Consider the following 13,740-nt stretch of genomic DNA (forward strand, 5'->3'; position numbering starts at 1 on the left):
ACAACGCAGCCACTACCAGCTAGCCTACTCCAGCAGTACTGTATCATTTCAATCATTTTAGTCAATAAGATTCTTTACGTAAGCTTAACTTTCTGAACATTCGAGACGTGTAGTCCACTTGTCATTCCAATCTCCTTTGCATTAGCGTAGCCTCTTCTGTAGCCTGTCAACTATGTGTCTATCTATCCCTGTTCTCTCCTCTCTGCACAGACCATACAAACGCTCCACACCGTGTGGCCGCGGCCACCCTAATCTGGTGGTCCCAGCGCGCACGACCCACGTGGAGTTCCAGGTCTCCGGTAGCCTCTGGAACTGCCGATCTGCGGCCAACAAGGCAGAGTTCATCTCAGCCTATGCCTCCCTCCAGTCCTTCGACTTCTTGGCACTGAAGGAAACATGGATCACCACAGATAACACTGCTACTCCTACTGCTCTCTCTTCATCCGCCCACGTGTTCTCGCACACCCCGAGAGCTTCTGGTCAGCGGGGTGGTGGCACCGGGATCCTCATCTCTCCCAAGTGGTCATTCTCTCTTTCTCCCCTTACCCATCTGTCTATCGCCTCCTTTGAATTCCATGCTGTCACAGTTACCAGCCCTTTCAAGCTTAACATCCTTATCATTTATCGCCCTCCAGGTTCCCTCGGAGAGTTCATCAATGAGCTTGATGCCTTGATAAGCTCCTTTCCTGAGGACGGCTCACCTCTCACAGTCCTGGGCGACTTTAACCTCCCCACGTCTACCTTTGACTCATTCCTCTCTGCCTCCTTCTTTCCACTCCTCTCCTCTTTGACCTCACCCTCTCACCTTCCCCCCTACTCACAAGGCAGGCAATACGCTCGACCTCATCTTTACTAGATGCTGTTCTTCCACTAACCTCATTGCAACTCCCCTCCAAGTCTCCGACCACTAACTTGTATCCTTTTCCCTCTCGCTCTCATCCAACACTTCCCACACTGCCCCTACTCGGATGGTATCGCGCCGGCTTCTCTCCCCCGCTACTCTCTCCTCTTCCATCCTATCATCTCTTCCCTCTGCTCAAACCTTCTCCAACCTATCTCCTGATTCTGCCTCCTCAACCCTCCTCTCTTCCCTTTCTGCATCCTTTGACTCTCTATGTCCCCTATCCTCCAGGCCGGCTCGGTCCTCCCCTCCCGCTCCGTGGCTCGACGACTCATTGCGAGCTCACAGAACAGGGCTCCGGGCAGCCGAGCGGAAATGGAGGAAAACTCGCCTCCCTGCGGACCTGGCATCCTTTCACTCCCTCCTCTCTACATTTTCCTCCTCTGTCTCTGCTGCTAAAGCCACTTTCTACCACTCTAAATTCCAAGCATCTGCCTCTAACCCTAGGAAGCTCTTTGCCACCTTCTCCTCCCTCCTGAATCCTCCTCCCCCTCCTCCCTCTCCGCAGATGACTTCAACCATTTTGAAAAGAAGGTCGTGAAACGACACCGCTGGTTCTGCTCACACTGCCCTACCCTGTGCTCTGACCTCTTTCTCCCCTCTCTCTCCAGATGAAATCTCGCTTGGCCGGCCGCCCAACAACCTGCCCGCTTGACCCTATCCCCTCCTCTCTTCTCCAGACCATTTCCGGAGACCTTCTCCCTTACCTCACCTCGCTCATCAACTCATCCCTGACCGCTGGCTATGTCCCTTCCGTCTTCAAGAGAGCGAGAGTTGCACCCCTTCTGAAAAAACCTACACTCGATCCCTCCGATGTCAACAACTACAGACCAGTATCCCTTCTTTCTTTTCTCTCCAAAACTCTTGAACGTGCCGTCCTTGGTCAGCTCTCCCGCTATCTCTCTCAGAATGACCTTCTTGATCCAAATCAGTCAGGTTTCAAGACTAGTCATTCAACTGAGACTGCTCTTCTCTGTATCACGGAGGCGCTCCGCACTGCTAAAGCTAACTCTCTCTCCTCTGCTCTCATCCTTCTAGACCTTCGGCTGCCTTCGATACTGTGAACCATCAGATCCTCCTCTCCACCCTCTCCGAGTTGGGCATCTCCGGCGCGGCCCACGCTTGGATTGCGTCCTACCTGACAGGTCGCTCCTACCAGGTGGCGTGGCGAGAATCTGTCTCCTTACGCGCTCTCACCACTGGTGTCCCCCAGGGCTCTGTTCTAGGCCCTCTCCTATTCTCGCTATACACCAAGTCACTTGGCTCTGTCATAACCTCACATGGTCTCTCCTATCATTGCTATGCAGACGACACACAATTAATCTTCTCCTTTCCCCTTCTGATGACCAGGTGGCGAATCGCATCTCTGCATGTCTGGCAGACATATCAGTGTGGATGACGGATCACCACCTCAAGCTGAACCTCGGCAAGACGGAGCTGCTCTTCCTCCCGGGGAAGGACTGCCCGTTCCATGATCTCACCATCACGGTTGACAACTCCATCGTGTCCTCCTCCCAGAGCGCTAAGAACCTTGGCGTGATCCTGGACAACACCCTGTCGTTCTCAACTAACATCAAGGCGGTGGCCCGTTCCTGTAGGTTCATGCTCTACAACATCCGCAGAGTACGACCCTGCCTCACACAGGAAGCGGCGCAGGTCCTAATCCAGGCACTTGTCATCTCCCGTCTGGATTACTGCAACTTTGGCTGGGCTCCCTGCCTGTGCCATTAAACCCCTACAACTCATCCAGAACGCCGCAGCCCGTTTGGTGTTCAACCTTCCCAAGTTCTCTCACGTCATCCGCTCTCTCCACTGGCTTCCAGTTGAAGCTCGCATCCGCTACAAGACCATGGTGCTTGCCTACGGAGCTGTGAGGGGAACGGCACCGCAGTACCTCCAGGCTCTGATCAGGCCCTACACCCAAACAAGGGCACTGCGTTCATCCACCTCTGGCCTGCTCGCCTCCCTACCACTGAGGAAGTACAGTTCCCGCTCAGCCCAGTCAAAACTCTTTGCTGCTCTGGCCCCCCAATGGTGGAACAAACTCCCTCACGACGCCAGGAGAGCGGAGTCAATCACCACCTTCCGGAGACACCTGAAACCCCACCTCTTTAAGGAATACCTAGGATAGGATAAAGTAATCCTTCTCACCCCCCCCCTTAAATGATTTAGATGCACTATTGTAAAGTGGCTGTTCCACTGGATGTCATAAGGTGAATTCACCAATTTGTAAGTCGCTCTGGATAAGAGCGTCTGCCAAATGACTTAAATGTAAATGTAAATGATTTTGCATTATATGAAAAATGCATCAGTACAATCAAAATTAATTTAATGAGTCTGGCAACCTAAAACATATACGTATATGGATAACTATTGCTATGGTGTAGTAAATGTCACAGACATGCACACATGACAACTACAACTTTATATTGATACACATATGCTTGTTAACCTAGCCACAAACCAACACCTCTGGGAAACACCTCCGCGCACGCACGTGCTGAGGAAGTGAGGGTTTACCGGACACTATCGCGTAAGGCAATAGCCTACAGTAATCCTAAATTTAAATGCTTTTGGAAAGGGGCGGACCTGGAGAGGTGTAGGGTACTGAAAGAAAGAGAGGGGGAGAGAGAGAGAGAGAGAATGTAAATACAACCCATATTTATCTTGATTTATTTTACCTTTTGTACTTCAAGTATTTGCACATTGTTACAACACTGTACATAGCCAAAATATGACATTTCAAATGTCTCTATTCCTTTGAAACTTTTTTTAAGTGTACTGTTTAGACCTACTGTTCATTGCTGATTGTTTATTTCACTTTTGTTAATTATCCATTTCACTTGCTTTGGCAATATAAACATGTTTCCCATGCTAATAGAGCCCTTTGAATTGAATTGAAGTGAGAAAGAGATAGATAGAGCGAGAGAGCGAGAGAGAGAGAGAGAGGGGTATATGGTGATTGGGATTTATGTGGGCCAACAGCTTGGAGGGGGAGGGTTATTTCGGGAGAGGATTTGTGTGTTTAGACACATCTTAAAATCCAGAGAAAAAGAGAGACCGCAAACTCTTTGCCCTCCGATATCCATCCAATGTTTCTGAAGATTCATCATACCTTTTCTTGCATCGTGGGCGCGCCAAACAAACACTATGTTCCCTTTTGAAAGATGTGTCTTTCACATTTCTTGAGCAGAGTAGCCAGCTCTCGCAAGTGGTCACACTGCATCTCACTAGGCAAATTAGCTGCTGATCTAACTTTCATTTTATGTAGGCCTAGGCTAATTCCAAATGCTTTTTTTCTATTTAGTTTTTATTTAACCTTTATTTAACTAGGCAAGTCTGTTAAGAACAAATTCTTATTTACAATGACGGCCTACTTTTACAATGTGACTTAGCTGACCAGCTGGACACAATAGGCTATACACTGGGTGGACAAAACATTAGGAACACAGTGCCTTTTTATTAAGTGCCCTTGAACGGGGTATGGTAGTAGGTGCCAGGTGCCCTGGTTTAAGTGTGTCAAGAACTGCAACGCTGCTGGGGTTTTTTTCACTCAACAGTTTCCTGTGTTTTTTAAGAATGGTCCACCACCAAAGGACATCCAGCCAACTTGAATCCCTGTGCAACACTTTCGACACCTTGAAGAGTCAAATGCCCCAACGAATTGAGGCTGTTCTGGGGGCAAAAGGGGGTGCAACTCAATATTAGGAAGGTGTTCCTAATGTTTTGTACACTCAGTGTGTACCGTTCTTTTGCACACAAAAAATACCTAAAATGAATGCAAACTCTGGGCACAAAGCCACATAGAGATCAGCTTGTTGTACCCTGTATATAGCCTTGTTATTGTTATTTTATTGTGTTACTTTTTTTTTTTACTTTAGTTTATTTAGTAAATATTTTCATAACTAGTTTTTTTAAAACTGCATTGTTGGTTAAGGGCTTGTAAGTAAGCATTTCCACCGGTTGTATTAGGCGCGTGTGACAAATCAAATTTCATTTGTTATCGTGTCATTACAGTAAAATAACCATGATTATTGGGGGGTAAAATATGAACCAAGCATAAACTTAAATGAAACTTCATGTCTCCTCCTTCATAAAGTTCTAAAAACGAAGATACAGTAGTTCTAGGCTATAGCCTCCATTTAATGCCACCTCGTTATGTTTGAAATTTGCAAAGAGCAATTCGACAGGGCACACCACGTCATTTCAACGTGGATAATTGGACAATATTTGGTTGAGACGTTGATCAATGAGATTGCAACCTACAGTTGTGGCCAAAGGTTTTGAGAATGACACAAATATTAATTTTCACAAAATCTGCTGCCTCAGTTTGTATGATGGCAATTTGCATATACTCCAGAATGTTGTGAAGAGTGAAAAAAAGTCCCTCTTTGCCATGCAAATTAACTGAATCCCCCAAAAACATTTCCACTGCATTTCAGCCATGCCACAAAAGGACCATCTGACATCATGTCAGTGACTCTCTCGTTAACACAGTGTGAGTTTTGATGAGGACAAGGCTGGAGATCACTCTCTCATGCTGATTGAGTTGAAATAACAGACTGAAAGTTTCAAAAGGAGGGTGGTGCTAGGAAACATTGTTCTTCCTCTGTCAACCATGGTTACCTGCAAGGATACACCTGCCGTCATCATTGCTTTGCACAAAAAGGGCTTCACAGGCAAGGATATTGCTGCCAGTAAGATTGCACCTAAATCAAACATTTATCGGATCATCCAGAACTTCAAGGAGAGTGGTTCAATTGTTGTGAAGAAGGCTTTAGGGCGCCCAAGAAAGTCCAGCAAGCGCGAGGAATGTCTCCTAAAGTTGATTCAGCTGCGGGATCGGGGCACCACCAGTACAGAGCTTGCTCAGGAATGGCAGCAGGCAGGTGTGAGTGCATCTGCACGCACAGTGAGGCAAAGCCTTTTGGAGGATGGCCAGGTGTCAAGAAGGGCAGCAAAGAAGCCACTTCTCTCTAGGAAAAACATAGAGGACAGACTGATATTCTGCAAAAGGTACAGGGATTGGACTGCTGAGGACTGGGGTGAAGTCTTTTTCTCTGATGAATCCCCTTTCCGATTGTTTGGGGCCTCTGGACAAAAGACAAGGTGAGCGCTACCATCAGTACTGTGTCATGCCAACAGTAAAGCATCCTGAGACCATTCATGTGTGGGGTTGCTTCTCAGCCAAGGGAGTGGGCTCACTCACAATTTTGCCCAAGAACACAGTTATAAATAAAGAATGGTACCAACACATCCTCTGAGAGCAACTTCTCCCAACCATCCAGGAACAGTTTGGTGATAAACAATTCATTTTCCACCATGATGGAGCACCTTGCCATAAGGTAAAAGTGATAACGAAGTGGCTCGGGGAACAAAACATAGATATTTTGGGTCCATGGCCAGGAAACTCCCCAGACCTTAATCCCATTGAGAACTTGTGGTCAATCCTCAAGAGGCGGATGGACAAACAAAAACCCACAAATTCTGACAAACTCCAAGCATTGATTATGCAAGAATGGGCTGCCATCAGGCAGGATGTGGCCCAGAAGTTAATTGACAGCATGCCAGGGTGGATTGCAGGTCTTGAAAAAGAAGGGTCAACACTGCAAATATTGACTCTGCATCAACTTCATGTAATTGTCAATAAAAGCCATTGACACTTATGAAATGCTTGTAATTATACCTCAGTATTCCATAGTAAAATCAGACAAAAATATCTAAAGACACTGAGGCAGCACACTTTGTGAAAATGTATATTTGTGTCCTTCTCAAAACGTTTGGCCACGACTGTATATTCAACCACTTCAAAAGACAGCCAAAAGTTAGTTGAATTTCCAATGTGTTATCAGTATGCTTTCAAACATCTAAAATCTGAACCAAATTCCAATGAATAAACAATGTCCGATTTGTCACCCAAATGCCTAACACTGCACTTTCAACAACTTAAAAGCAAAGCAAAGTTCAACTAGGAATACAGTAATTCTAGGCTATAGCCTCCATTTTCTAAAAGTTTTAAAAACAAAGATACTGTAGTTTTACGCTATAGCCTCCATTTAATGCCACTTCTTTGTGTTTGAAACTTGCAGAGAGCAAAAGAGGTGGCATTAAATGGAGGCTATAGCGTAAAACTACAGTATCTTTGTTTTTAAAACTTTTAGAAAGGTGAGAGAGTGTCTCATCTTGTAGTAAGGCCAGGATCCCGGAGTTGCCTCTTCACTGTTGACGTTGAGACTGGTGTTTTGCGGGTACTATTTAATGAAGCTGCCAGTTGAGGACTTGTGAAGTGTCTGTTTCTCAAACTGGACACGGTAATGTATTTGTCCTCTTGCTTAGTTGTGCACCGGGGCCTCCCGCTCCTCTTTCTATTCTGATTAGAGACAGTTTGCTCTGTTCTGTGAAGGGAGTAGTACACAGCGTTGTACGAGATCATCAGTTCCTTGGCAATTTCTCGCATGGAATAGTCTCCAATAACCATTTCTAAGAACCAGAATAGACTGACGAGTTTCAGAAGAAAGTTATTTGTTTCTGGCCATTTTGAGTCTGTTTCAACCCACAAAATGTACGCCTATGTAGATATTCCATTAAAAAAAATCTGCCGTTTCCAGCTACAATAGTCATTTACATCATTAACAATGTCAACACTGTATTTCTGATCATTTAGATGTTATTTTGATGGCTTTTCTTTCAAAAACAAGGACATTTCTAAGTGACCCCAAACTTTTGAACGGTAGTGCATAACAGTGCCTTGCGAAAGTATTCGGCCCCCTTGAACTTTGCGACCTTTTGCCACATTTCAGGCTTCAAACATAAAGATATAAAACTGTATTTTTTTGTGAAGAATCAACAACAAGTGGGACACAATCATGAAGTGGAACGACATTTATTGGATATTTCAAACTTTTTTAACAAATCAAAAACTGAAAAATTGGGCGTGCAAAATTATTCAGCCCCTTTACTTTCAGTGCAGCAAACTCTCTCCAGAAGTTCAGTGAGGATCTCTGAATGATCCAATGTTGACCTAAATGACTAATGATGATAAATACAATCCACCTGTGTGTAATCAAGTCTCCGTATAAATGCACCTGCACTGTTATAGTCTCAGAGGTCCGTTAAAAGCGCAGAGAGCATCATGAAGAACAAGGAACACACCAGGCAGGTCCGAGATACTGTTGTGAAGAAGTTTAAAGCCGGATTTGGATACAAAAAGATTTCCCAAGCTTTAAACATCCTAAGGAGCACTGTGCAAGCGATAATATTGAAATGGAAGGAGTATCAGACCACTGCAAATCTACCAAGACCTGGCCGTCCCTCTAAACTTTCAGCTCATACAAGGAGAAGACTGATCAGAGATGCAGCCAAGAGGCCCATGATCACTCTGGATGAACTGAGATCTACAGGTGAGGTGGGAGACTCTGTCCATAGGACAACAATCAGTCGTATATTGCACAAATCTGGCCTTTGTGGAAGAGTGGCAAGAAGAAAGCCATTTCTTAAAGATATCCATAAAAAGTGTCGTTTGCCACAAGCCACCTGGGAGACACACCAAACATGTGGAAGAAGGTGCTCTGGTCAGATGAAACCAAAATTGAACTTTTTGGCAACAATGCAAAATGTTATGTTTGGCGTAAAAGCAACACAGCTCATCACCGTGAACACACCAACCCCACTGTCAAACATGGTGGTGGCAGCATCATGGTTTGGGCCTGCTTTTCTTCAGCAGGGACAGGGAAGATGGTTAAAATTGATGGGAAGATGGATGGAGCCAAATACAGGACCATTCTGGAAGAAAACCTGATGGAGTCTGCAAAAGACCTGAGACTGGGACGGAGATTTGTCTTCCAACAAGACAATGATCAAAAACATAAAGCAAAATCTACAATGGAATGGTTCAAAAATAAACATATCCACGTGTTCGAATGGCCAAGTCAAAGTCCAGACCTGAATCCAATCGAGAATCTGTGGAAAGAACTGAAAACTGCTGTTCACAAATGCTTTCCATCCAACCTCACTGAGCTCGAGCTGTTTTGCAAGGAGGAATGGGAAACAATTTCAGTCTCTCGATGTGCAAAACTGATAGAGACATACCCCAAGCGACTTACAGCTGTAATCGCAGCAAAAGGTGGCGCTACAAAGTATTAACTTAAGGGGGATGAATAATTTTGCATGCCCAATTTTTCAGTTTTTGATTTGTTAAAAAAGTTTGAAATATCCAATAAATGTCGTTCCACTTCATGATTGTGTCCCACTTGTTGTTGATTCTTCACAAAACAATACAGTTTTATATATTTATGTTTGAAGCCTGAAATGTGGCAAAAGGTCGCAAAGTTCAAGGGGGCCGAATACTTTCGCAAGGCACTGTATATATTCACTACATGGCCAAAAAGTATGTGGACACCTGTTCGTTGAACATTTCCTTCGAAAATCGTGGGCATTAATAAGGAGTTGGTCCTCCCTTTGCCGTTACAACAGCCTCCACTCTTCTGGGAAGGCTTTCCACTAGAAGTTGGAACATTGCTGCGGAGACTTTCTTCCATTCAGCCACAAGAGCATTAGCAAGGTCGGGCACTGATGTTGGGCAATTAAGCCTGGCTCGCCGTCGGCTTTCCAATTTATCCCAAAGGTGTTAGATGGAGTTGAGGTCAGGGTTCTGTCCAGGCCAGTCAAGTTCGTCCACACCGTTCTCGACAAACCATTTCTGCATGGACCTCGCTTTGTGCACAGGGGCATTGTCATGCTGAAACTGGAAAGGGCCTTCCCCAAACCGTTGCCACAAAGTTGGAAGCACAGAATCGTCTATAATGTCATTGCATGCTGTAGTGCAGGGGTAGGTAATTCCAGTCCTTGAGGGCTTGATTGGTGTCACAGTTTTGCCCCAGCCCCAGCTAACACACCTGACTCCAATAATCACCTAATCATGATCTTCAGTTTAGAATGCAATTTGATTAATCAGCTGTGTTTGCTAGGGATGGAGAAAATATGTGACACCAATCAGGCCCTCGATGACTGGAGTTTCCCACCCCTGCTGTAGTGTTAAGATTTCCACTCACTGGAACTAAAGGGCCTAGCGTGAACCATGAAAAACAGCCCCAGACCATTATTTATCCTCCACCCAACTTTACAGTTGGCACTGCATTGGAGAAGGTAGTGTTCTCCTGGCATCTGCACAACTCAGATTCGTCCATTGGACTGCCAGATGGGGAAGCGTGATTCCTCACTCCAGATAATGCGTTTCTGCTACTCCATAGTCTAATGGGGGCGAGCTTTACAACTCTCCAGCCAACTATGGCATTGCGCATGGTGATCTTAGGCTTGTGTGCAGCTGCTCGGCCATGAAAATTATTGTGCTGATGTTGTTTCAAGAGGCAGTTTGGAACTTGGTAGTGAGTATTGCAACCGAGGACAGACAATTTTCACCGCTGCGCGCTTCAGCACTCGTCAGTCTTGTTCTGTGAGCTTGTGTGGCCTACCACTTTCCGGCGGAGCCATTGTTGCTCCTAGCCTTTTCCAACAACACTTACAGTTGACCGAGGCAGCTCTAGCAGGGAAGAAATTTTACTAACTGACTTGTTGGAAAGGTGGCATCCTATGACGGTGCCACATTGAAAGTCACTGAGCTCTTCAGTACGGGCCATTCTATTTCCAATGTTTGTCAATGGAGATTGCATGGCTGTGTGCTCGATTTTATACACCTGCCATCAACGGGTGTGGCTGAAATAGCCAAATCCATGAATTTTAAGTGGTATGTTCAATGGCAAAGGGGTGTTATTAAGCATGATGCAACTCGGAGTGGATACAGTCATTATCTGTGGTATATTGGCCATATACCACAAACCCCTGAGGTGCCTTACTGCTATTTTAAACTGGTTGCCAACGTAATTAGAACATTTTTTTCATTTTCATATCCGTTTGATATATTATGGCTTTCAGCCAATCAGCATTCAGGGCTCAAACCATCCAGTTTATAATCATGTTTAGATCATCATGGTATATCTATATAAAATCATTTACATGTCATATTAGAATAAACTAATGTTGGCTATTTGGCCTCTTCATCCATCCATCCCATCACAAACTGAGCTGAGGTTCGGCCTACAGAAAACGTCCGTGAACTCGAAGATACTGTAGGTTCAAATCTAGCCTTTAGGGAAACTATTTGAGGTAAGACCTATCTAAAGACTTTAGAATGGACGGAACGGAAACTGTCTCAAGTTAACAGGTAAAAGTGAGGACATTCCCACATCGATATTAATAGGGCCTGAATTAAGTTAATCTAGTTAGCTATATTTCAAATCAAATCCAATTGTATTCGTCATATTATGCTTCGTAAACAACAGGTGTAAACTAACAGTGAAATGTTTACTTACGGGTAATTTTCCAGCAATGCAGAGTTAAAGATACATAATAAAATACAATAATAATAACAGAAATAGTGACACGAGGACTAAATACACAGTGATTTACGAATAAATATAACGAGTAAAAATAACATGGCTAATACAGGGAGTACCAGTACCGAGTCTATGTGCAAGGGTACGAGGTAATTGAGGTAGCTATGTATCTCATTGCAATGTCCTTGCTCTGACATTTGACATAGAACAGAAGCTATACATTTACATACGATGACAAATCAAATATTTTCTATTAGAGCAACCATAAACATTTTTAAAATTAACAATTTAACATGAAAGATAATCAAATAACACACATTAAAAACAGTTGGCTACTCGTAAAATACATCACTGAACATAAATAAAAATGTAGGCTAGGCCTATCTTTCATTTTAATCAGTTAGAGTTGTCTCAAATGTTTAAAAAAAGAAAAATGGGTTTTATGAAATTGACAGAAACACCAAATTGATCATTGCAAACAGATGTTTCGTCTGGTCAACCAACCCCGCTCAGGCATTTGGGCATCTTGATATTCCCTAGCCTACAGCCAAATTGTCTACCGGCCGGTCCACCGGTTCCTTTTTTGCCAAAAGTGCAGATAAAAGTAATCCCTGATCTTTTACAACGCTTAATAGGCCTAGGTTACATGAATATACATACATTTAAACTCTATATAAACTCTAAATGCATGCCGGGCGGGATGACAAGTGACTATTTTGTAATAAAAAATCAAGACCGGGCTAAACTGGATTTCACGCGCTACGATAACAAAGTAGGCTAAACAATTTGCACCAATAAACCATACAGAAAAAGTAATAAAGCTGTTGTTTTAACTTACTTGTGTAATTTTCCGAGGGTCTGGCCCGCGACGATTTTAAACCTATCTGGTCGTATCTCCATCCTTGCGACTCCAGTCTCCGACCGATTTGCTGTCCGCGCGCACTCCCGCTTGAGCGCGCAGCCCTATTCACTATCACCTTCTCTCTCCGCCCTTAACCTCTCACTCACATACCATTAACCCTTGCTCCCCTTTATCAACTCGCTGGTCCACCCCCTATGCTGGTCCTCCTTTCTGTGATTAGTTTAGCCCAATTCAACCCAACGTGAGCAAGGAGTAGAAATTCAAGAAAAAAGTACAAAAACTTCCCATGCCTACATTTTACACAATCGAGATGAGAAAATACGTTGTTTTAGCAGTGTTTAGCAATTAAAAAATAACTTCTCAAACAAATCCAAATGTGTATCTCGAATGAATGATCGCGCGCTGTTTGGCTGCGAGTGTCACTATCCATGGTGCTGAAACCAGATTACTGACCTCAAAACTAATCTGCCCGATTGTGTGTAGCGAGTATCTGTCACTTCCTTTCCAGAAGCCCGGCGTCTTAAGTAGCCTGGCTATTCTCGTACCACACTGAATGACGGGCATTAGATTAGTCTATACAGACACACATGTAGCCTACTGGAGAAACAGGTAATTTAGGGCCAGAGTGGTTGCCTGAGATTAGACGTGAGTAAAGGTATAACCACTATCTTGAGTAAACTCACTTAAGGAGACATACATACCGTGGCTGTTTGAGTTCTGTTTGTTGCCATAATAACTGTAAGACCACAAACATGGATGCGCTCTGATCCGGCCATATTATCAGTAGTACTATTGGATTTTATTTTAGGCTATTTTGTTTTGATTGAATAGATGAGATTCTTATTGATATTTTAATTCCTGCCATCACTGACGTCTTTATCATAAAATAACCCTACAATACCACAAGTATCACCAGTAGCTAGGTGTTCTAGCACCTACTGGCTTGAATATGACATGACATGTAATCTACAGTAGACTACTCATCTATGACCATAGTACTGCAGACAAAAAAAATGCAGTTCTTGCATTTCAGAATTTCCAAAAACCATAGGATCACAGGAAATGCACAGTGTAAACATCAATTAAAGGTAGAGAGAGAGTCACATTTATTATGTGTTCAACAGCACCAACTTTAGTTAATTACAAATATATATATATATATATATTGTATGGTGAGTATAACTCCTACCAATTATCCGGTTCATATGTCGCTAGTCACTGGTAATCTAATATAAGATGACGCTTCTCTCCAGATTTCTAACTGATATGGTCCTGAGAGGGTAAGATGAGAGAAAGAGGGGAGGGTAGGGCACTGCAGCGGGAGGAGGGGCCAGCATGGGTGGTACAGAGATTATGGAGGTGGTGTCAGAGAGGAGAGATCCATTACTAGCCCTCCACACCTCTTTCTTTCTGTTCATCACTCTGACAGAACAGTGGAAAAAAACAGGAGATGCCTCTGGGAGGTCATGGGTCAACTTTTTAGAGAGAGAGAAGGTGAGAAAGAGAAAGAAAGAGGGACAAACAGAGAAAGAGTACATATTGTCAAAGTGCAGTACATATTGATTGAGAACAAAAATAATAAACAT

The 13,740-nt window shown here is 43.9% G+C and overlaps 1 protein-coding gene across 1 annotated transcript in view; it reads right to left on the reverse strand.

Moving 5' to 3' along the window:
* LOC135504944 (vesicular glutamate transporter 1-like) overlaps positions 1-12,802 on the reverse strand; it is a 39,071-nt gene extending 26,269 nt beyond the window's left edge. Inside the window, exon 1 of the mRNA XM_064923893.1 lies at positions 12,131-12,802. Coding sequence (XP_064779965.1) covers positions 12,131-12,192 — 62 coding nt within the window. The 5' untranslated portion in view covers positions 12,193-12,802. The remainder of the gene's footprint in view (positions 1-12,130) is intronic.
* Between the last annotated feature and the right edge of the window lie 938 nt (positions 12,803-13,740).

Source organism: Oncorhynchus masou, chromosome 18, assembly GCF_036934945.1.
Source record: "Oncorhynchus masou masou isolate Uvic2021 chromosome 18, UVic_Omas_1.1, whole genome shotgun sequence".
In the NCBI taxonomy this organism is placed as follows: domain Eukaryota; kingdom Metazoa; phylum Chordata; class Actinopteri; order Salmoniformes; family Salmonidae; genus Oncorhynchus; species Oncorhynchus masou.